General features: G+C 38.6%; 2 protein-coding genes and 1 long non-coding RNA gene across 5 annotated transcripts; 2 read left to right on the forward strand and 1 right to left on the reverse strand.

The window, feature by feature from the left end:
• Window positions 1-1,985: 1,985 nt before the first annotated feature.
• LOC144005594 (uncharacterized) lies at window positions 1,986-13,582 on the reverse strand. The gene is made up of 4 exons (XR_013279619.1): window positions 13,510-13,582; window positions 9,783-9,856; window positions 2,372-2,422; window positions 1,986-2,130 (listed from the first exon to the last, which is right to left on the reverse strand). It is a non-coding gene; the product is annotated as an uncharacterized LOC144005594 (long non-coding RNA).
• On the forward strand, window positions 13,164-15,252 carry gpx9 (glutathione peroxidase 9). 3 transcript variants are annotated; one of them, XM_077503913.1, is made up of 6 exons: window positions 13,164-13,454; window positions 13,533-13,563; window positions 14,253-14,346; window positions 14,558-14,688; window positions 14,765-14,895; window positions 15,017-15,252. In XM_077503913.1, exons 3-6 carry the CDS (start codon window positions 14,274-14,276, stop codon window positions 15,072-15,074), a joined length of 393 nt encoding a protein of 130 aa, XP_077360039.1. In that variant the 5' UTR covers window positions 13,164-13,454; window positions 13,533-13,563; window positions 14,253-14,273; the 3' UTR covers window positions 15,075-15,252. The 3 variants fall into 3 exon arrangements, with proteins under 3 accessions (XP_077360039.1, XP_077360038.1, XP_077360040.1); XM_077503912.1 differs by lacking the exon at window positions 13,533-13,563 and having other exon boundaries at window positions 13,167-13,454; XM_077503914.1 differs by lacking the exons at window positions 13,164-13,454; window positions 13,533-13,563 and adding an exon at window positions 13,568-13,708.
• A 706-nt stretch (window positions 15,253-15,958) lies between these two features.
• Window positions 15,959-18,710, forward strand: ndufb8 (NADH:ubiquinone oxidoreductase subunit B8). The gene is made up of 5 exons (XM_077503915.1): window positions 15,959-16,087; window positions 16,325-16,451; window positions 16,631-16,730; window positions 16,831-16,986; window positions 18,557-18,710. Exons 1-5 carry the CDS (start codon window positions 15,997-15,999, stop codon window positions 18,647-18,649), a joined length of 567 nt encoding a protein of 188 aa, XP_077360041.1. The 5' UTR covers window positions 15,959-15,996; the 3' UTR covers window positions 18,650-18,710.
• The last annotated feature ends 90 nt before the right edge of the window (window positions 18,711-18,800 follow it).

The following is an 18,800-nucleotide window of genomic DNA, read 5'->3' on the forward strand; positions in this document are numbered from 1 at the left end:
AAATAAAACTCACTCGAGTCAATACAACACAACTTGAAAGATTTGCCTCCTCACAGCCGTACTGTATGTTGGACCACCACACACAAAAAACACTGACCCAAAGTCGAGCACCCCCCCCCCCCCCAACTGAACAAGCTTCCCTCAATTAAATGCTCTTTGGTTTGAAACATGTCCATGAAAGTCACACACCCTGCGCTCGGTTTCCTGCTGCTGCCTTTCCTCTGAGGCCCCCGTTGCAGCGCCGCAGCCTTGTAAAACATAGCAGGTCAGCGTCACGTGAGCGAGGTCTAGGACGCTCCGGAGTTGGGTGTCAAAGAACACACGGGCCTGCGCCGAAGCGCAAACGCAAGAGAGGAATGGAAAAAGAGAACGCGAATGACATAGTTTTGAGCGAGAATTCTCTTGCGAGCTGAAACCTCTGTGAGAATATTATTTTATATTCAACCCTTTGATCGCTACAGAAAGAACACAACATGTTCTTTCAAGAATTTAGCATGAAATAATACACAATACTAAACACTAAATATTGCACACACGCATCCTGGTAGCGCTCAAAAGAAAACGAGAGATGACGATAATACGCAAGTGGTTTGCGAACACGCACATTCTTCCTGTTTTACCGCAAACTATGAGTATCTCATCTGTGCCTTAATCTAAGGCACATCCAATTTATCTGCTTTGTGGCTTTGTGGGTGGGTCACTTTTGCATTGATACGCAAATGTTATCACTTGCATTTTCGTTCCAGCCTCCCCCAAAAAAATCAGTAAATAATTTTTGGGTGTTGTTTTTTTAATAGGAAAAACAACACTTTATACGGAACGCAGAATATTAGCATGCTTTTATCGAATTAAGAGAATTTAAAGGTTTTTGTTTCAAATCAATGGACTTCTGGTGTGCATGCTTTGCATGGCCACATGGGGCAGTATGAAATAGACAGGATAAAAAATAAATTAAAAAAAATAAAAAATGAAGCAATTAGTTTTGTTGTAGTGTCTGTCTAGATGTCGCTCCAGAGTTTGTGATTGATTACCCGTTATTAGTGCGCAACACCAATATTATACTAGGCATGTAACGATACTGGCAATATCGTGATATCGCAATATTAAAACTGCCACAATATATTGTCATCATCATGATCATGATATTAAAAGCAACACATCTTTAAAAAAAAAAAAAAAGTTAGGTTGACTTCCATGTGTGCAGTTGTAGCACCATCTGGTGGCTACGTTTTTGGTGCAGTTTAATTTTTACAATGCATGTTTTGTCCATTGTGTTTAAAATCCGCGCTAATGATCAGATGAAGGGGCACGTAATATGCTTGTGAAGCGAGTCAATATATGGAAGAACTCAACGTGTGCTTGCAATAGCAAGTAAATACCTCATTAAGTGTTTTTAGAGATTGTTTAGATTGCTGAAATGTACAGTATGTACAGTAGTATGAGCTAAATTTTGTACAATAATGTGACCTTTTTTTGTATCGCCAACCTCCCCAAAATATCATGATAATCATCGTATCGTGACCTTCATATCGTGATGTTTGGATATCGTTACATCCCAATGCTATACGTTAGCCAGCCTTTAGTGCTCTGCATTGTGTATTAGCATTAAGCTATTAAGCTAGCAGTCTTGTGTCAATGAAAAGTTATGTGGTGTTTGGTTAAACATACCTGCGCAATGTGTAATTGTCATTTTATGTTTAGTTTTCTGGTAAAACTTCACCTGGGGTTGTCAAAAACAGCTTGGAGTCTCATTTTGAATATTTTTTCACTTTCTGTCAAACTGTTGCACTTTATGAAGAGAAGCAACGTGTATTCAAATGTTTCTGACAAAAAACAAAACAGCCGAATGCTGACTTGTATCTCGAAAAACATGTAAGCTCTCATCTCAAGGCGCCACTGTGTCATTGATGTGTGCCCCCGCGAAGGTCACAGGCTGTCCTTTTCATGTAAATGCGGTTACTCATACGCATCTCACGCATGTCCTCTTTCAAGTATGCGCCAGTTTGTCAGGATGAAGTCTGTCAATGTCAGACAGGTGATGGTGAAGTGTCCTTTGCAAATACCTCCGCCTCCGCCTCTCGCTCCATCTTGCTCATCCCACATGTCACATCATATTTTTCCAGGCAGCCCCTGTAAAAGGGCAGAGGCTCCGTGAATTGATGTGGGTCGCTTACATGAGCACGGCCGGGGCAAGGACGAGCATGCTTAAGCGCACATACGGGGAAAGAACAGGTGAAACAAAGAGAACGAGGTTGTCCGTCATGCAAAAAAATATCTGCTGAAAAAAAAGCGCATGCACTTACTCGCTACAGGTTGCTTTTATGTACATATACAAGTAGGGCACAGCTTGCAGCTGCTTAAACATGCTCACTCTGGTTTGGAGTCGGCAGTCAAGTGAGGACAAGCTGTGCAAGGACGACCCCTGTTGGTGGATGGGAAGTATTGCATGAGCTGAACATCCAGGCTGATATTGAGCACATTCATCATCCGCTGACAGTAAATTTGCAAAAAATATTTACGACGGAAATTGGTGAGTATCCATCACATGCTGGCACTGAGGGGCCACTTTGAGCTCTCCCTGGATTTTTGTGGCCCAGCACCCTTGTGGTTTTAATGACTATTTGTGAATTACATTTCTAATTGAGTGAGTCTCCGTAGCAAAATAATACAACGTTGATCCAATTTGAGCGGCGCTAGTGATATTCACATAATATGATATAGTTACATGTTTACATAGTACATCATAGCACAACATTAAGTAAAAGGTTCAGAGCAGTCTAAAAACAGATACAGCAATCAGACATCCAACTGTTTCCTATATTTTAAGCAAATTTACTGAAAATGCGCAAAACGGACATGATGTAACATGATGCCCGTTTCCATCTGTTCTATTTTTTTGCAAATATTGAGAGGGGACTGCGAGACGTGATCCACCGATAATTTAACTCATTCACTGCCATTGACGAATATAGACGTCGAAGATCCATTTTAACTAGGAGTGCATGAGTTAAAAGAAAAAGAAGAAGCGCCTGTGTTGTGAGATGACATCATATGAGTCTGCTTTTGTAATTAACTCATTTGCTCCCAAAAACGTATAAATAAGTTCTATTTTAAATATTTTTAATGTCCCAAAGACGTATTTATACGTTTTTTGGTTTTTCATGCTAGAGCATACTTTGAGGCTTTGATGCAGCCTCTACTGTAGAGAACGGTTGAAGCAATAGTCGATATGACAAAAACGGCCAGCAGGTGGCAGCAGTGTATAAGAGATCAACCAGGGCCACGTTGAAAACAATAATAATTTCTGCAAAACGGAAACAGATAGAAATGTACCTTTTGTTTTTCCTGATGAAAGAAGAGACTCTAATCTTTATTTTGGTATGTTCCATGTTTTTATATCAATAGAACACAAGGCCTTGCCAATTCAGTCAAAATCCAGTAAAACAGCCGGGAGCGAAGGGGGTTGCTTCAGTGAAAATGGCTGGGAGTGAATGAGTTAATTGATAAACGTAGCATTCCTTTGCTGTTTCGTCCCGCCCCCGACTAAATGTGCAACGTGCATCCGCTATTGTTATCGTTTATTCGCAAAACCAGTTTCCATCGCCAAAAATTCTTATTTTTCTTTTTTTGAGACTTTTCCCAAATTTTTTTTGAGAATTATGGGCCTTTTCTTCAAATTTCTAGCGTTTCCATTCAGTTTTATTTACACATTTCTTGAAAATGTAAATAAAAAAGGGTGGATTGAAACCCAGATACTGTGCCAAAAAAAAAAAAAAAAAAACATTTTGGGCAAAAAATTGAGGATTAGATTGACCAAAAGTAGTGCGGAGTCTAGGAACAAAGAGCTTAATAAAATTAGTGAATTAAAAAGTGTGGGTGGTGGTATGCATGGTGAGCAAAGAGTGAAGATAAGGGTGGAGTCTTTGCTCTCACACGAGACTCTCTCGTGCTCTTCTCTGGGATGAGCTCCCATTCCGAACTCTTCCTGCCTCGTACTTATGCTTTCTATCCACGGCAGACTCATAATGTAACGCACAGCATCTAATTAGGTACCTCATTCTGCAATCATTATTATTTTAATTGTACATTCCATCTTGAAAGCAGCACCGAATTCCTTGAAATATCCTGCTAGGCTTTTCCCCTGTCTAATTGGTTAATGGAGGGAAGAGGGGGCTGGTGCAAAAAGGGAAATCCCACGCGCCTCTCAGGCTTGCTCCATGCCCACTGGACTGGAACAAGGCCAAAATACAGTACAGTCCCCGTCCCCCCTCCACCACCACCACCACCGCCGCATGCCGTCCACCCACGCCTCCGCCGGACTGGAGAAGATCCAAGATGGATGCCTCCGGGGCCGCAGTGCTGTGAAATGCACACTATTAGAGATGGAAGGGGCCAGACTAGTCATATTGTGTTTGATTTGTGCACTTTACATAAACTCCGTGTCACGTCGCGACAAGTGCTCCAATTCGTGACGTCGGTGGCGGATTCCACAAGTGGCGCCGCGAGCGTGGCACCTTGCGCTTTTAGCAAAAGTAAAAAGGGAGCAGTCGTGTTTTTTAGAGGCTGGCTTTTTGAAGCTCAGTGATCCACAATGCTTGCGCGACGTCTCCGAGGAGGGAGGAAAAAACATACACAGGATGGATGGATGGATGGAAGGAGGTGGAGTGATGCAGGGAGAAAATATAGACAGGGTGCTCTGTCTTAATATAGATTTGTCTGTATAAAAGGTCAAAATTGGAAAGTACGCATGCAGACTGATGTCTCTTCCCTTGCAGACTCAGTGATGGCACTACATTTAAGCAGTTCTGCTGCATTCAACTGAAGCCATCCGGTAATATTTTCACTTCCAATCTGATACTCTCATGCACAATGCTGGTAGAACTTTTTATTGATCCGATATTCTAGAATAATGACTGTGTCTTATTAGTAATATTTGTTACATTACAACTTTTGGCCTCCTAGTAAGCAATTAAACCTTAGAAAATTACTATGCTATGGGCAACACTCCAGTCCAGGGGCCAATAAATACTCATGTGTCATGAACTAGTAGCCTCCTGAAAATGCCCACTCATTATTTCACCCCACTAGTAGCATGTGGTTGTCCTACTTGGAAGGCAGCAGTGGAAAATTACACTCTAAAAACAGTTGAGAAAAAGAAAGAGGGGCGAATCCACTTGGCCTAAATTGACCCGACATTTTGGATTATTTGTTTAACCCAAAAAGTTCAATCACGCGCAAAACATTTTTTATTTAATTTTTTTACCCTGACAGTTGGGTTGATTGAACCAGTAGTTCTGTACAAAACAACCCCAAGAAATTGGTTGTTTTATACAAAACTACTGGTTTATGAGTCATTCATTTCACCCAGCTTTTTGGGTTGTAAAGTTAACCTAAAAAGTTGTGTGCTACCCCAACTAGTGGTTTGTCATTTTTTGACCCATAATTGAGTTATTTTTGACGGAACTGTCTTTTTCAGTTACTCGTTTAACCCCCCAAAAAAGTTGAGTCAAATGAAGAATAACACACATAACAACTACTTTTTTCTTCTTTTTTTTATCCCCAAAATTTGCTTTGATTGAACAAGTTGTTTTGTGCAAAACAATACAATTTTTTGGGTCGTTTTATGAGTTGTTTATTTACCGGTATCTCCAAAAATTGGGTCACCCACAAAACAACTACCGGTACTTTTTTTTTTCTTTTTTTTTTTTTTTCTTTTTTACTCAAACATTTGGGTCAATTGAACGAGTTTTCAAAACAACCCATTTTTTTGTTGTTGTTTTGTGTAAAATAACCAAAATTTTGGGGTTCTTTTATGGGTTATTCATTTGACCCTAAACTTTTTGGTTTGCACATTTCACCCAAAAAGTTGGTTGGTCCCTTTTTGGCCCATAATTTTATTTATTTTTTTTATTTTTTTTGACTCAGCTGTTTTTAGAATGTAAAAGTAAAGACACTGTTGTCCTGATTTTGTCCTCTAGTCCCGCTACTAGTGCACTGAATTGTCTTCCATGAGAGGACAAAGCATGCAAACTGAATTTGTCTTTTTTTTTTTTTTTTTTTTACCAGATTGGGTTAATTTTTTTAGCCAATTGTTTTTAGTATGCGGTCATGCATATACCTTAAAATGGATCCCAACCATACCGAAAGGGCTCTGACAATGCTTCATACAAGCCACAAGCATTATAGAAAATGGATAGATGATTTTAAAAAATATTACTTAGTATAGTACAGTTGTAAAACTACATTTGCACAATTTCTGATACATCTCATCATATTGTGTATGCAATGTGGTCTAAATGCACCATTGTGGCGATGCCGCATACTCATGCAATTGAAGGAGAATGGACTGTTTTCCATCCCACTGTGTGGTGCAATAACAACACGTCTTCTTGCATAGAAAATTCTACAGCGGGCTGCAAGTAATAAAAGTAAACTTTTTTTTTTCTTTTTTTTTTTAAATCATCGAAGCTTGTTAAGCAGAGATGGCAATATGAGGCGCAGTGTTGCACCATCACTCAGCTTTGACCAGATAGTCTCGCCGCCGGCTTAAAAACTTACTTCTCATTCTCTGCCGTGAATATATTAAATGGAGAAAGAAGACGTTTAAAAATCCCCCTCCCTTCATCATACACTGTGAAGGCACAGAGGTCAAAGGTGAACTAGGGACAGCCCCCAAATGTCAAGTGACTGTAGCATAGATGAAGGCGGAGAAGCGAAGAAGAAGAAGAAGAAGACGACGTCTCGAGAGGCTGGGCGGATGAAGATATGGAAGAGAAAAAAAAAAAAAATCTTGCATAACAGGATGTTGCATAATGCGTCCCACTTCTTACCACGTCACTCTCGGATGCACGTTAGTACCCCACGCGAGAAGACAAAATGGGGGTTTGTTGTAGTGGGGGGGTGTATAAGGAGTGTTCTGTCTCCGAGCAGAAGATGTGGAGTGACGGAAGTAGACAGCCAATAGGGTGAGGGCGCTGCGCAACAGAGGGGGTTTGTGTGTGCGTATGTGTGACGGTGGGTGGGCGAGTGTGGCCCGTACTGGTATTTCTGCCCTGTCACATCGCGTTAGTGGCCAGCCGTGCATAACACAGCACTCTGCACAACACACACTGTAGATACCACAAGGACATCCAAAGCAAGCGAGCACCAACTTCCTGTCCATCCATCCACTCATTTGCCCATCAATACAGCATCCCATAATAATCCATCATGCACAACCATTTTGCCCCCATAGGGAATAATGTCAAGTGAATTCATCATCATTATTAAAAAAAAAAATAAAAAAAATGATTTTGGGGCCCTCAATTTATGCCAATAATATTGATCATTCATTTTTTCAATAAGCATACATTTGTATTAAAAATTCAGAAAATACATGACAAGTGCGGACTGATGAAAAAATACTTAGCTCGGTTTGAACATTTACATTGCACTATAGGAATGCAAAACAGAAGAAGAAGAAAAAAAACGACCGTGGCGTGAACAGGAATATTTTATGGAAATTAATTTTTCCACCTGCTGTATAATTTTTTTTATATTGCACGCATTAAACACCACAGAAACATCACAAACATGCAGATAAATGAGGAAGGCCAGTGAAATATTGAAATTTGCAGGTGGGGGGAAAACTGGGAGATTTGTCAGCACACAAGGAAGTTGAATGGTTTAAAAAAAAAAACTGCATATATTTCATAAAACACTGATTATATGCAAATTCAGTTCACTCCTTTTAGTCCAATGTACTTCCTCAGGAGTGTTTAGGTTACAGTGCATGCTAACGTTTTGGCGAATGCGCTCTAAAACTCTCATAGTCACCCTGTAACTATCATATTCACAAAAAAACTCACCACATCTCACGTAGACAACAAAACTCTCACACATACTAATAAATCTCTCACTACACACTGAACAAAACGAAAACTCAAAAAAATTGCACAAAGACTAAAAAACATTGCGTACTCACCTAAAAAAATAAATAAATCCCTCTTACCCTCTCACACATTCACATTAAAAAAAATAAAAAATAAACACTGAAAAAGAACTTGGAAAACTTTCACACTCACTCTAAGACTTTCACATTCACAAAAATATCTCACATGCATATTTTTGCAACATTTCAGATTAAAACAAAAAACTCACACATAGCTAGTCTCTCAAACACACTAAAAAAAACACACCAAAAACTTACTCACTCACTAAGGCATAAAAACTCTCATTATAGCTAGCCTCTCTCACATTATGTACAGTCAATCACATCCACCAAAAATAAAAAACAAAACTCCTGGGCAAACCAAAGAAATCTCTCATTCCCACAAAAATACTATGCCAATCACGAAAAAAACACTCACACAATTAAAAAAAACAAACTCTCACACATATCTTCTTTTACATGCACCAAAACATCTCAGATTAAAGCAAAAATAAACTCTCACACAAACATAATCTCTCATACACACTAAAAAAACACCCAAAAACCTACTCAATCTTGATGCATAAAAACTCTCATTATAGCTAGCCTCTCTCACTTAACGTAAAGTCAATCACATCCACCAGAAATAAAAAACAAAACTCCTGGGCAAACCAAAGGAATCTCGCATCCCCACAAAAAAATATGCCAATCACCAAAAAAAAACACACACACACACACAATAAAAAACACACACAATAAAAAAAACACTCTCACACATATATCCTCTCACAACCTAACCAAAAAAACCTCAATTGCAGCCCAAATAAATCTCACAAAATAGAATAACTCTCAGGCTCACCAAACTATCTCACTTGCACCAAAAAAAAAAACAACTTTCACATACATCAAAACATCTCTTGCACACACCAAAAACTCTCACGCATCAAAAAAATTAAGAGAGATTTAAAGAGTGGAGAAGCTTTACAGTTGTGTGCGCATGCAGCGAATGTTGTTTTTTGTCACCTCGTGAGCCTTTGCCACACTGTAAGGTACGGGCTAAACTTAGCACGCTCACACTCACAGCATAAATAAAACTCTCACACATACTGTAAATATTTTGTGTGTATGTGTGAGAGGTAAATGCTATTTTGGTCTTATATTGCACGTCACATTTGGAGGTCGTTTTTTTTCCCTCACCATGCTGATTGGATCATGCTTGGAATAAGTCAAGCAAGCAACCCGATTAGTTTGCAGCCAATGAATGAGGCAGCAAAAGTCAGCGAGACCTTGCTCATTGCATTGCTGCGCAGAATAAGACATGTATGAGTGGGCAGAAAGGGAGATGTTTAGTGTCAGCTTGGGGAGGCAGGTAGGCAACCTCTTAATGTCTCACTCAGGCTGGAAGCAAAAAAAAAAAAAAAAAAGTGCGAGCGAGTGAGAGAGAGCGAGAGAAAGGCGGGGGAGCGACACTTCCAGAAGGATTTCATCACTTCCATCTTCTCCTGCATGTCGGTGTGAAAGAAGGCGACGACACATGACCTACATTTGCTTTTTGAGGCGGGCTCCAGCGGCAAGGCCCTGCGTGCAATGCAAACCAAAAACAACCGCATACAAGTATGAACATCATAAAAATAAAAAATAAAAAAAAGGTTATAGGAAGAGTGTGCGTTTTTGACGAGCGGAAACAGGTAGAGGAGCAAACGAGACAAGGAGGAAGTTTTGACGCTAATCCTCCTCCTGCTGTTTATATAACACACATCTCCTATTCTATTCCGTGCACTTCAAAGCTTTGCCAATCTGCATATATGATTCATTCAGGGAACAGCAGGAGGTGTGTGTGTGTGTGTGGGTGTGTATGAGTGTGTGTATTTACTTGTGGGAAGAACGTTTGAAGAATCCTAAGCTTCTTTGGAGTGTATTTAGACGACTTTGGATGCGTGACTGCTTCTGTAAAGATAGTCACATTTGCGAAGAAAGTAGTAAATGACCAAACTTGAGAACGACAGACACAGTGGGGGAATAAAACGAGCTCCCCCTCAAGAGGTCATAAGGTGGCAGTCTGATTGTAACATTTTTTTTTCATCATAGTCATGTGAAAGTTGAAAACAGCTGTTTCAGAGCTTGTTTAAAGCACATCCAAAAAGAGAAAAAAAACATGAATTGCTTTTTCTATCAAAATCTGAAATTTTTGAGGTTTTATTTGAAGGTCATTTCACCTTTTTTCTGCAACTAATTTTTTTCTTCATTCACCAATATTAAAAAAAAAAAAAAAAAAAAAAAAAAGAGGATTTCTGTGATTAATTTCACCCAAAGTAATATTCATATATTTACATATAATAATATTTGACAGACATTTATTTCAGTACCGTACTTGGGAGAATTATACATATGCTCCCGTATACATGCTACCATTTTTATGGATAATTTGGGGATTGGTTCCCCTTTTTTGGGCATCAGCACTTGGCCTGTCGACTTCCAAACTGGCAACTGTACATTTTTTTTATTTTTATTATTTTTATTATTTTTTAATCTCTCTAGCCTACATTTTGTTAGCAAGCTTCTCTGGTCATTTTCAAGTTAGTCACTTTTTTTTTTTTGTTAATAATAAGGAAACCCTTTGCTAAAAAAAAAAAACACAAAAAAAACATTTTGGTAACATAAATTTTTTTTAAAAATGTATTGGTCATATATCTAATTTAAATGAACTCTAATCATAGCTAGTGTTGTCCGATACCGATACTGGTATTTTAGAAATTCAATGTGAATCCAACACTTTCTTGAGCATAAATTAAAAAAAATAATAATAATTGAAAACCACTGCTCTAGATGCTCACTGAGCTGATTGTCGACTTCACGCGAGTTCTGGCAAGTTTTTTTTTTTTTGGCAAGTTTGTCCAACTTTTGGATGTTCAACTATTTTCCTTTTCCTTCCTCAAACGATTGGAAAAAGATAAATCAGACCCCAATTTGTCAATCCGTCCACGATAATTCCACCGTGTGCTCAAGTTGGAGCCATATCATGCATAAGCTGATGTTCTTGGCGCCACGCTTTCATCAAAACAGGAAATCTCTTGTTATGAGAAGAAGCCCTTTAAACACAGATGTTGCACGGACGGCATCACACGGAGCATAACAATTTACTTAATGGACGCGTAAAACGTCGAGCCAAGACGAGAGGCCAAAGAAGCATTGTTTGCTGATTGCGTTTGTCCCCTCTGCTCTTCCTACACACACGCACACAAAATGAGGTTTAGTTGGCCTAGCCCGAAGGCCTCGTGCAATATTTTTCTTGAGAAATCGACGGAGACAGCAAGAGAGGCACTGGCAATATGTCACTGTAAATGCTGCCATCACTAAGCACACCCTGGGGCGAGAGAAAGGGAGAAGAGGTGGGGGAAGGGGTGCGGGGTGGAGGTGTGATGTGCAGTGACGTACACTTAAGAGATGACACGAGGTCAGAGAGAGAGAGAGAGAGAGAAGAAAGCTGACCTATCTTCTGCATGTAGGACTGAATTTATGGCCGAATGTGCGGAGTTTGTATGCTTTCCCCTTGTTTCTTCTAAGAACATGCATGTTATGTTTATTTGAAGACTAACATTCCCATTCTCCACAGAGGTTAATTGTACCTTCTGCCAGCAGAATTGAAAAGTTCTGTCTTGTATCAGTCGTTGACAAGCAGAGGTGATGTCACGGTGTTGGGAAAGGGACCCAAATCAAATTCTGCTGAGGGTCATGTAAAGGTTTTGGCCAGCCCTCTTTACTGGCTTCAAGATTTCAAGATCAAAAGTGCAGCAGTGCCACCGTGTGGTTGCAAAGACTAATTGCAACAAAAACACCAAGGTACTGTATTTAAGCCCTTTTAATATTTAACAGCTCGAATAAATGTGCTTTGACATACTAGGATTATACAACTTCCTTTTGGATAAAACAAAAATTATTAAATTAGTTCTTTTAAAACTTAAAAAAGGTGCAATTGTATAAATTTAGACAACTCAACTCAAAATTAGTATTTATATATCTTTTGCTTACAATTATGCTGATTTTGTAATTGTGGAGTGTAATAAATGAAACTACAATTGAATTTCGACTAATTGCACACCTCTACTACAAGTATAGACCCTTCCAGCTGACGTCACTGCTTAGCTCCTGCAGCGCCTCCCGGAGGGCAAACATCCCAAAACAAATGAATGTGGAAGAGCTTGATTTTCGGCGAGCGTTTTCGTTAAAAGGTGGGAAATATGTCAAGTGTCACAAAAAAAACTACATTATCGCGACTCATTGAAACCGTTTGGAGCCGCTAACTACAAAAAATGGAGTTTGTTGTAGGGCAAAATGGAAGTGGAAGCCTAAGGTATGTTGTTTTTGCTTGAAAAAGTGCGTCGGTCAGTACTTTCATGGTGTAAATTGTCATTCATTAAATCGTCTTGCTGTATATCGAAGTGTTCAAGCTATCTTAGCTTGCTAGCTGCTAACAAACAGACCGCAAAATGTTAATTGTGATAATCGTGTTAAATTGTTAACTTTTGGTTCAAAAATTACTTGAATACTTGTGCAAAAAAAAAAGTATGAATGATTGCTTCAGTAAAGATAATATGGCACATTCATCACGTCTGCCTTGAATTTACAATCAGAGGTTAATGTTATGACCCACTGTATATGAAAAAGAGAAAAACTACCTGATATCAAATGATCTGAGCATATCATCGTACTTTTTGTGGGTGCGAAGCAGTTGCGGCGTAGGTCCACGCTAGCCACCGTGCTCGTCTTTCACTCCTCACTGTTTTCCGCCTGGTTTCGAATCACTGCCGGCAGCCGAAAGAATCATCTCATCTCTCTTTGAGCCATTAGAGCCTCCGTAGTTCAAGTTCAAGTTCACCATAGCGTTGATCGCTGATTTATCAACTGTTTGGCATATTTTCTAGGTCACGCTGATTGTTTTCTAATTGACTCGCATTGACGCCGTGCCCTCCACCGCAAGGGGCGCACTTAAACGTGACGTCACACTGGAAGGGTCTATTAGGCTAACGTGTTGTGAATGGAACTCTTAAGAAAACAGCAGTGATACAAAAAATACTGGACAAGTGAAAAGTTTACCAAAAAAAAAGGCCATATTACTTCATCCTGAAATTCAACCGCAGACTGAATATTTCATAAATTTTTGTGAGTATAGATTTATTTTTAATATGGTTTAACACACCCTTGCAAATGATAGTGTCCTTTTTTCTTTTGTTTTTTTTTTTGCTCTTCTATAAACAAATGACCAACGTCCTGCTTGCTCAGCTCTGCCCACACGAACAACGCATTCAGTCACGCCGAACAATTGCTGACCCGTGTGTTTGTTTCAATGAATGGCACGGACAGAGTCGCTTGGCGGGTGGCTCACTCTCGCCATGCTAGCGAGACGTTTTTAAGCATGGAAAATAAATCAATTTATGATTTTTCTGCCGAGGCCCTGGACGGCGTGACAGTGCCGCTGAGCGACTTCCGGGGTAAGGTGCTTCTCGTCGTGAACGTGGCCACCTTCTGAGGTTCAACGATAGAGGAGGTAAATACTCTACAGTCAAATATTTAGGCCATATAACATAATATTAATGTATTACCGTCTGCTCTCTTCATTTTGTAGCGGTTCTCCTGGCTGCGTTACTTCAAGTTGTGTACGTGTATGTGGATGTGAGATTTTGTTTGTTGTCCAATCAGATTTCCGCATCACTGTTGCCATGTCATTCTAATCTGCCCGAGTCTTCTGTGCTGGAGGGTGCCACTAGGGGGCACACAGGACAACATACTTCTTTCTCAGATGTATGACAAACATACCATTTTAAATATGTATCAAATATGTGCGCAAAATATGTGCTTTTAATGTATTTAAGTTTCCGTAATACATTTCTCAATGCATTGCAGATAATATAAGATTCACGAATCACGATCATTCCTAACCCAACAAAGAGTTTGAAGCAAACAACAAAATAACCACATAGTGTGATTTATTTTTTTTAGTAGTGCAAAGGGCTCTCTTTACAACCATTCAAGAACAAAACTGCTAATATTCAGTGCAATAACTCACTTTGTGCATTTTTTTTTTGTAACCCCACAAAGGTCATCTCACTCAAAATAGTAATATTATTGGGGTACAGTGTTTGTCCTGCTACATATCATTCCAAATGCATACATCCATGCATTTAATAATCAGCATCTGAAAATGTTTTTGTAACTATTGATTGGTGATGTACATGGCACAGTTGTGTGCTGGTATATGTTGTTTTTGTGTCATATTAATAGTTTCTATGTTGTTGGGTTCAGTCCTCACATGTTCTAATCCTTTTTGTTCAACTTCGTTCTTCAGTACCATCAACTGAATGCACTCATGGAAATGTTTGGTGACCTTAACTTCACCGTGCTGGCTTTCTCCTGCAACCAGTTCGGCCTTCAGTCGCCTGGTAGGTCCACTCATTCTGTTGGATCATTTTAGGCCTACCTATGATCAGTGGCCATTTTGGTCTTTATAAAGTCATCCTCAGTAGCATGCCTGCCCTGTCATAGCAAGTCAAATCAATCACTTCAAGAAGCCAGCATAAACCAAATGAAGGGTTGCAATTAATTGTGCATGCAAGTACTTGTATTTGTGCTCTTTTTGTTTGTTTTTTAAAGAGGTGAATCATGAAACCTTAAACATCCTCAAGTACGTGAGACCCGGTGGGGGATTTATGCCAAAGTTTCCCATCTTTGGTAAGGTGGAGGTGAATGGAGTCAACGAGGAGCCGTTGTTCACCTACCTGAAGGTATACGATTAAGTCGACTAATCGATACATTGATTGTAAAATGGCAGCTTTTCTAATTTGTCATGTCACCTCACAGGAGTCGCTGCCCTTTGTGAATCCTGTCATTGGCGACATAAAGAAGTTCTACTGGTCACCAATCACGGTCAATGATATCCGATGGAATTTTGAAAAGTTTCTAATCACTGCAGATGGCAAGCCTTTCAGCAGGTAAAGTTGTTAACCTAATTAATCCCCATCCACTCATTTTTTGTTCAGTGTACTCATGGTTTTAAAGCAGTTTTATTGATAATGTATTTTGAGAACAATGCTTGCTTTCACTTTGCTGCAGGTACGAGCTGCGCTGTCCCATTGATAAAGTCGAGAAGGACATCGCCGAGCTTCTGTAACCAGCTCTTGTTAGTTGATCAGCGGTGGCAGCGTGACGGTCCCTCGGTAAAAGCACACGTGTGCCCCCGAGCTGGATCTGATGAGGACGAGGAACAAGACTCGGAGCTACAGTGCATTCACTCTGGGAACAAATTCCTCTCCGCCACCAATAAAATTACTACTATTAAATATGATTGATTCAATGAAAAGTTCTGCTTTCTTTCGCGATCACTCAGCAAATAAGGCAACACAACATTAATTAACCCCAATTGTGTTGGTAGCTTGAAATATTTGATTGAAATTGTTAAAACAGGCAAGTCAACATTAAAATGTATGTATTTACAAGATTGTTTCTTTTTTTCGTTTTGGTCCTCATGAAGTCTACTTCAGATTTACACATGCACACCAGACATCACATCACACCACCAAATGATTTGTCATTACATCAGAGCAGACGCACATGACACTCTGTATATGTAGAATAACTTTTTGAAAAAATAAATACAAGTAAATGATAGACACCTGTGAAGTCTACATACAGTAACCAAGCATCCATACTGCCCATCCACTGTTGCATGAGTTTTCTATTCTGCTTTTGCTGGACTCGTCTTTATAGAGCAATTTAAAAACAACCATAGCTGCATACAGTGCTGTACATAAGGTAAAACATCCGACAAAAGCAAAAATTACAGTACTATGTTGAGCTGTAACAGGGGCATGGATTAATGTGATGTTGTGAAACTCGAAACTTTACTAAAAATATATATACGGCAACTTTTAATTACATAATATTGCATTAAATACAATAATATACAGTCTCAGACAGTTCGCTTTGAAACAGACACACAGTACAGTATGCATCCATTTAATTTGGTCCTCAAGCAGATCCGTACTTGAAATTTACGCATGCGCGTTTCTTAACTCTGCGGGTGAACAGTAAACATGGCCGTCGTTGGCTTTCGACGGTGGGCCCGAGTTCTTTCAAACGGGCGAGGGTCCGGAATTTCTGCTCTTTTTTCAGGATCTAGGGCAGGTGCGTTTAGCTATTGCATTTAATAGTCTCTATTCAATGAGAGCATTCAAATAAACCATTTTTGTGCTCTTGTTTGGAGACCCAAATTGACGTAACCTTGACATGCTAAGTACTGTATTTTGAGCTAAGTGGTTAGCGGTGTCTGAGGATGAGAAATGACATTTGCTATTACTTCCATCGTATCTTGAATTCTTTGCTCGCATGTAGATTGTATTTTTTTGTTTTTTGTTTCTTCAGCTTCTGGTTTGTCAAAGGCTGATCGACCTGGCGCGTACCCCACTACTCCAGAGGAGAGAGCAGCTGCAGCAAAGAAATACAACTTGATCCCTGAAGATTATCAGCCATATCCAGACACAGGAGAGGGGTACGCTTTCCTTATTGTCATAATAATTTAATCTGTTTTCATGTAGTTTTTGTTGATGTGATTTTACACTATACTTAATGTAGTGCACTCACGTGATGAAAGTAAACTTACAGTCACCAATATACTTCTCATTTAAATTTTGTTTAATTGCTGCTCATAATGATGTCTTTCATTTGCAGCTTTGGCGATTACCCTAAGCTTCCTGACCGATCTCAGCATGAGAGGGACCCCTGGTATACATGGGACCACCCAGACCTGAGGAGGAACTGGGGAGAACCGGTAAAAAGATGATGAGCAACATTTTGTTCTTCCACATGGAAGTTGCGCGTTACAGACAATCAGTCATATGTTTTATTTCCCCCCCCCCCCTTTTTCCTAGTTCCACTATGATTTCGACATGTACATCAGAAACCGTGTGGATACCACTCCCACGGTTGTGCCCTGGAACAGCATGTGCAAGCAGCTGTTTGGTTTCATCGGCTTCATGTTGTTCATGTTCTACGTTGGGGAGAAATTCCCTTGTTACCAGCCTGTTGTAAGTAAAGACCATCCTTAGACAATAAATATTTACTTTGTTATGCGCCTTTAAATAATTTTAAGGGGTAGAAGGGCAGAGAATACGGATGCCCCAATCACATTTGTTTGCAACCGAGTCCAAGTCACTTTATTTTATTTATTTTTTTGCTGATTCTGAGTCTATGCAATGCAATGTCATGAAGAAAAAAAAAGACCAATTCAAATAGAATCGTCTTATTTGTTATTTGTTTTTAATTTGAACAAAGGCATCCAAGATGATACCATTTTGTCTGTAAATCAGCGGTAGTTCAAACCAACTAAAATGCAATTCTTGACTTAAAAATAAAAAATGGATCTTTTTCAGCCAGTGCTGATTGGCTGAAAATCAGGTGATCTGCCGCGATTACCGATCATGTCGATCAGAACGGGAAAAATCCTACCAGAGAAAAAAATTAAATTGAAGAACTTTAGCACTGATGTTGTAAATTTTACAACAATAATGTCATTTTATGTTTATATTGAATTGAATTAAGTTATAATGTCGGGAAAAAAATAGTATGAAAGTAAATTCATAATTTAACGAGACTGAAATTGTATTTTATGACGGTCTTAGCATTAGGAGAAAATAGTTGTAATTTTATTCCAAGTCTAAAAAATATATATAAAATAGTATAAATTTCACTGGAATTTCTAATTATACCACAAAACATCAATTTATTGAAAATAATATTTTTTTACAAGAATGAAATTGTAATATTGCTTAAATATTGGAGATTACAAAGCAATCAAAAATGTTTTTAACTCATTCACTGCCTTTGACAAGTATACTTGTCAATTGTATTTTTTAGAGCGGTGCTAAATGAGGGCGAATCTGAGCATGCTCCACTGTAAATATCAAACTTGGAAACAACTTTACTGATGCCCAACCACCGGTAGATGACATCATTGCCCCATTTTATAGGAAATAAACACAGTTTCAGAGTCCATGGGAGAAATGGCTGTATTTTGGCAAACCTACATTTTTCTGCTGTCAATTATAAAAGAACGGGACGGGACAAAAAGTAGGGAGTCTATTCTGTTATTTGGTAGATTCGGTTTATATATAATTATTGAATGTAATATCACGTGAGTATTGGAAATGTAAAAATTTTCTATAATGACTGGCAGTGAATGAGTTAAAGACCCTTTATGAACATAATCACATATTTTATTGTTAGAATTATAGCCTTTTTCCTGTATTTTTATTTTTATTTTTTTAAAACAGCTTTATTCTTCAAATATATTTTCATAATTTTACTTTTATGTGCAAGAATATTTCGATATTTCCATATCATACATTTTGCATGAATGTTTGTTTCATAATACAATTAATATCAATTAAAAAATATAAAACAATTTGCTTGCTTTTGAATTAAGGCATTTGGACAATTGTTTGTTAAAATGTTTGTGTTTTCTTAAAAGGTTAAAATGGCTTTGACCACTACACTATTAGATTCATGTTTTCATGTCAGATTGGTTTAACTTAATTTGTAGTATTTTTTTTTAAGTGTTTTTATTTTTAACTATGTGTCCATTTATTCCCATTTCAGGCCCCCAAACAGTATCCATACAACAACCTGTACTTGGAGAAAGGGGGAGATCCTGAAAAACAGCCTGAAGAAGTCAAGAATTATGAAATCTAAAATAATGTGTACTTCTCCATGTATGTATATATTTCTGTGAAGAATAAAAAACTTCAACCTATGTTCATATTTAGCCGTGTTCTTAATTTAAGCATGTTGTATAGCATAATAGGAAGAAGTAATTATGTTAATGTGGAGCAAATTAAAGTTG

The sequence above is a fragment of the Festucalex cinctus genome, chromosome 17 (genome assembly GCF_051991245.1).
Source record: "Festucalex cinctus isolate MCC-2025b chromosome 17, RoL_Fcin_1.0, whole genome shotgun sequence".
In the NCBI taxonomy this organism is placed as follows: Eukaryota; Metazoa; Chordata; class Actinopteri; order Syngnathiformes; family Syngnathidae; genus Festucalex; species Festucalex cinctus.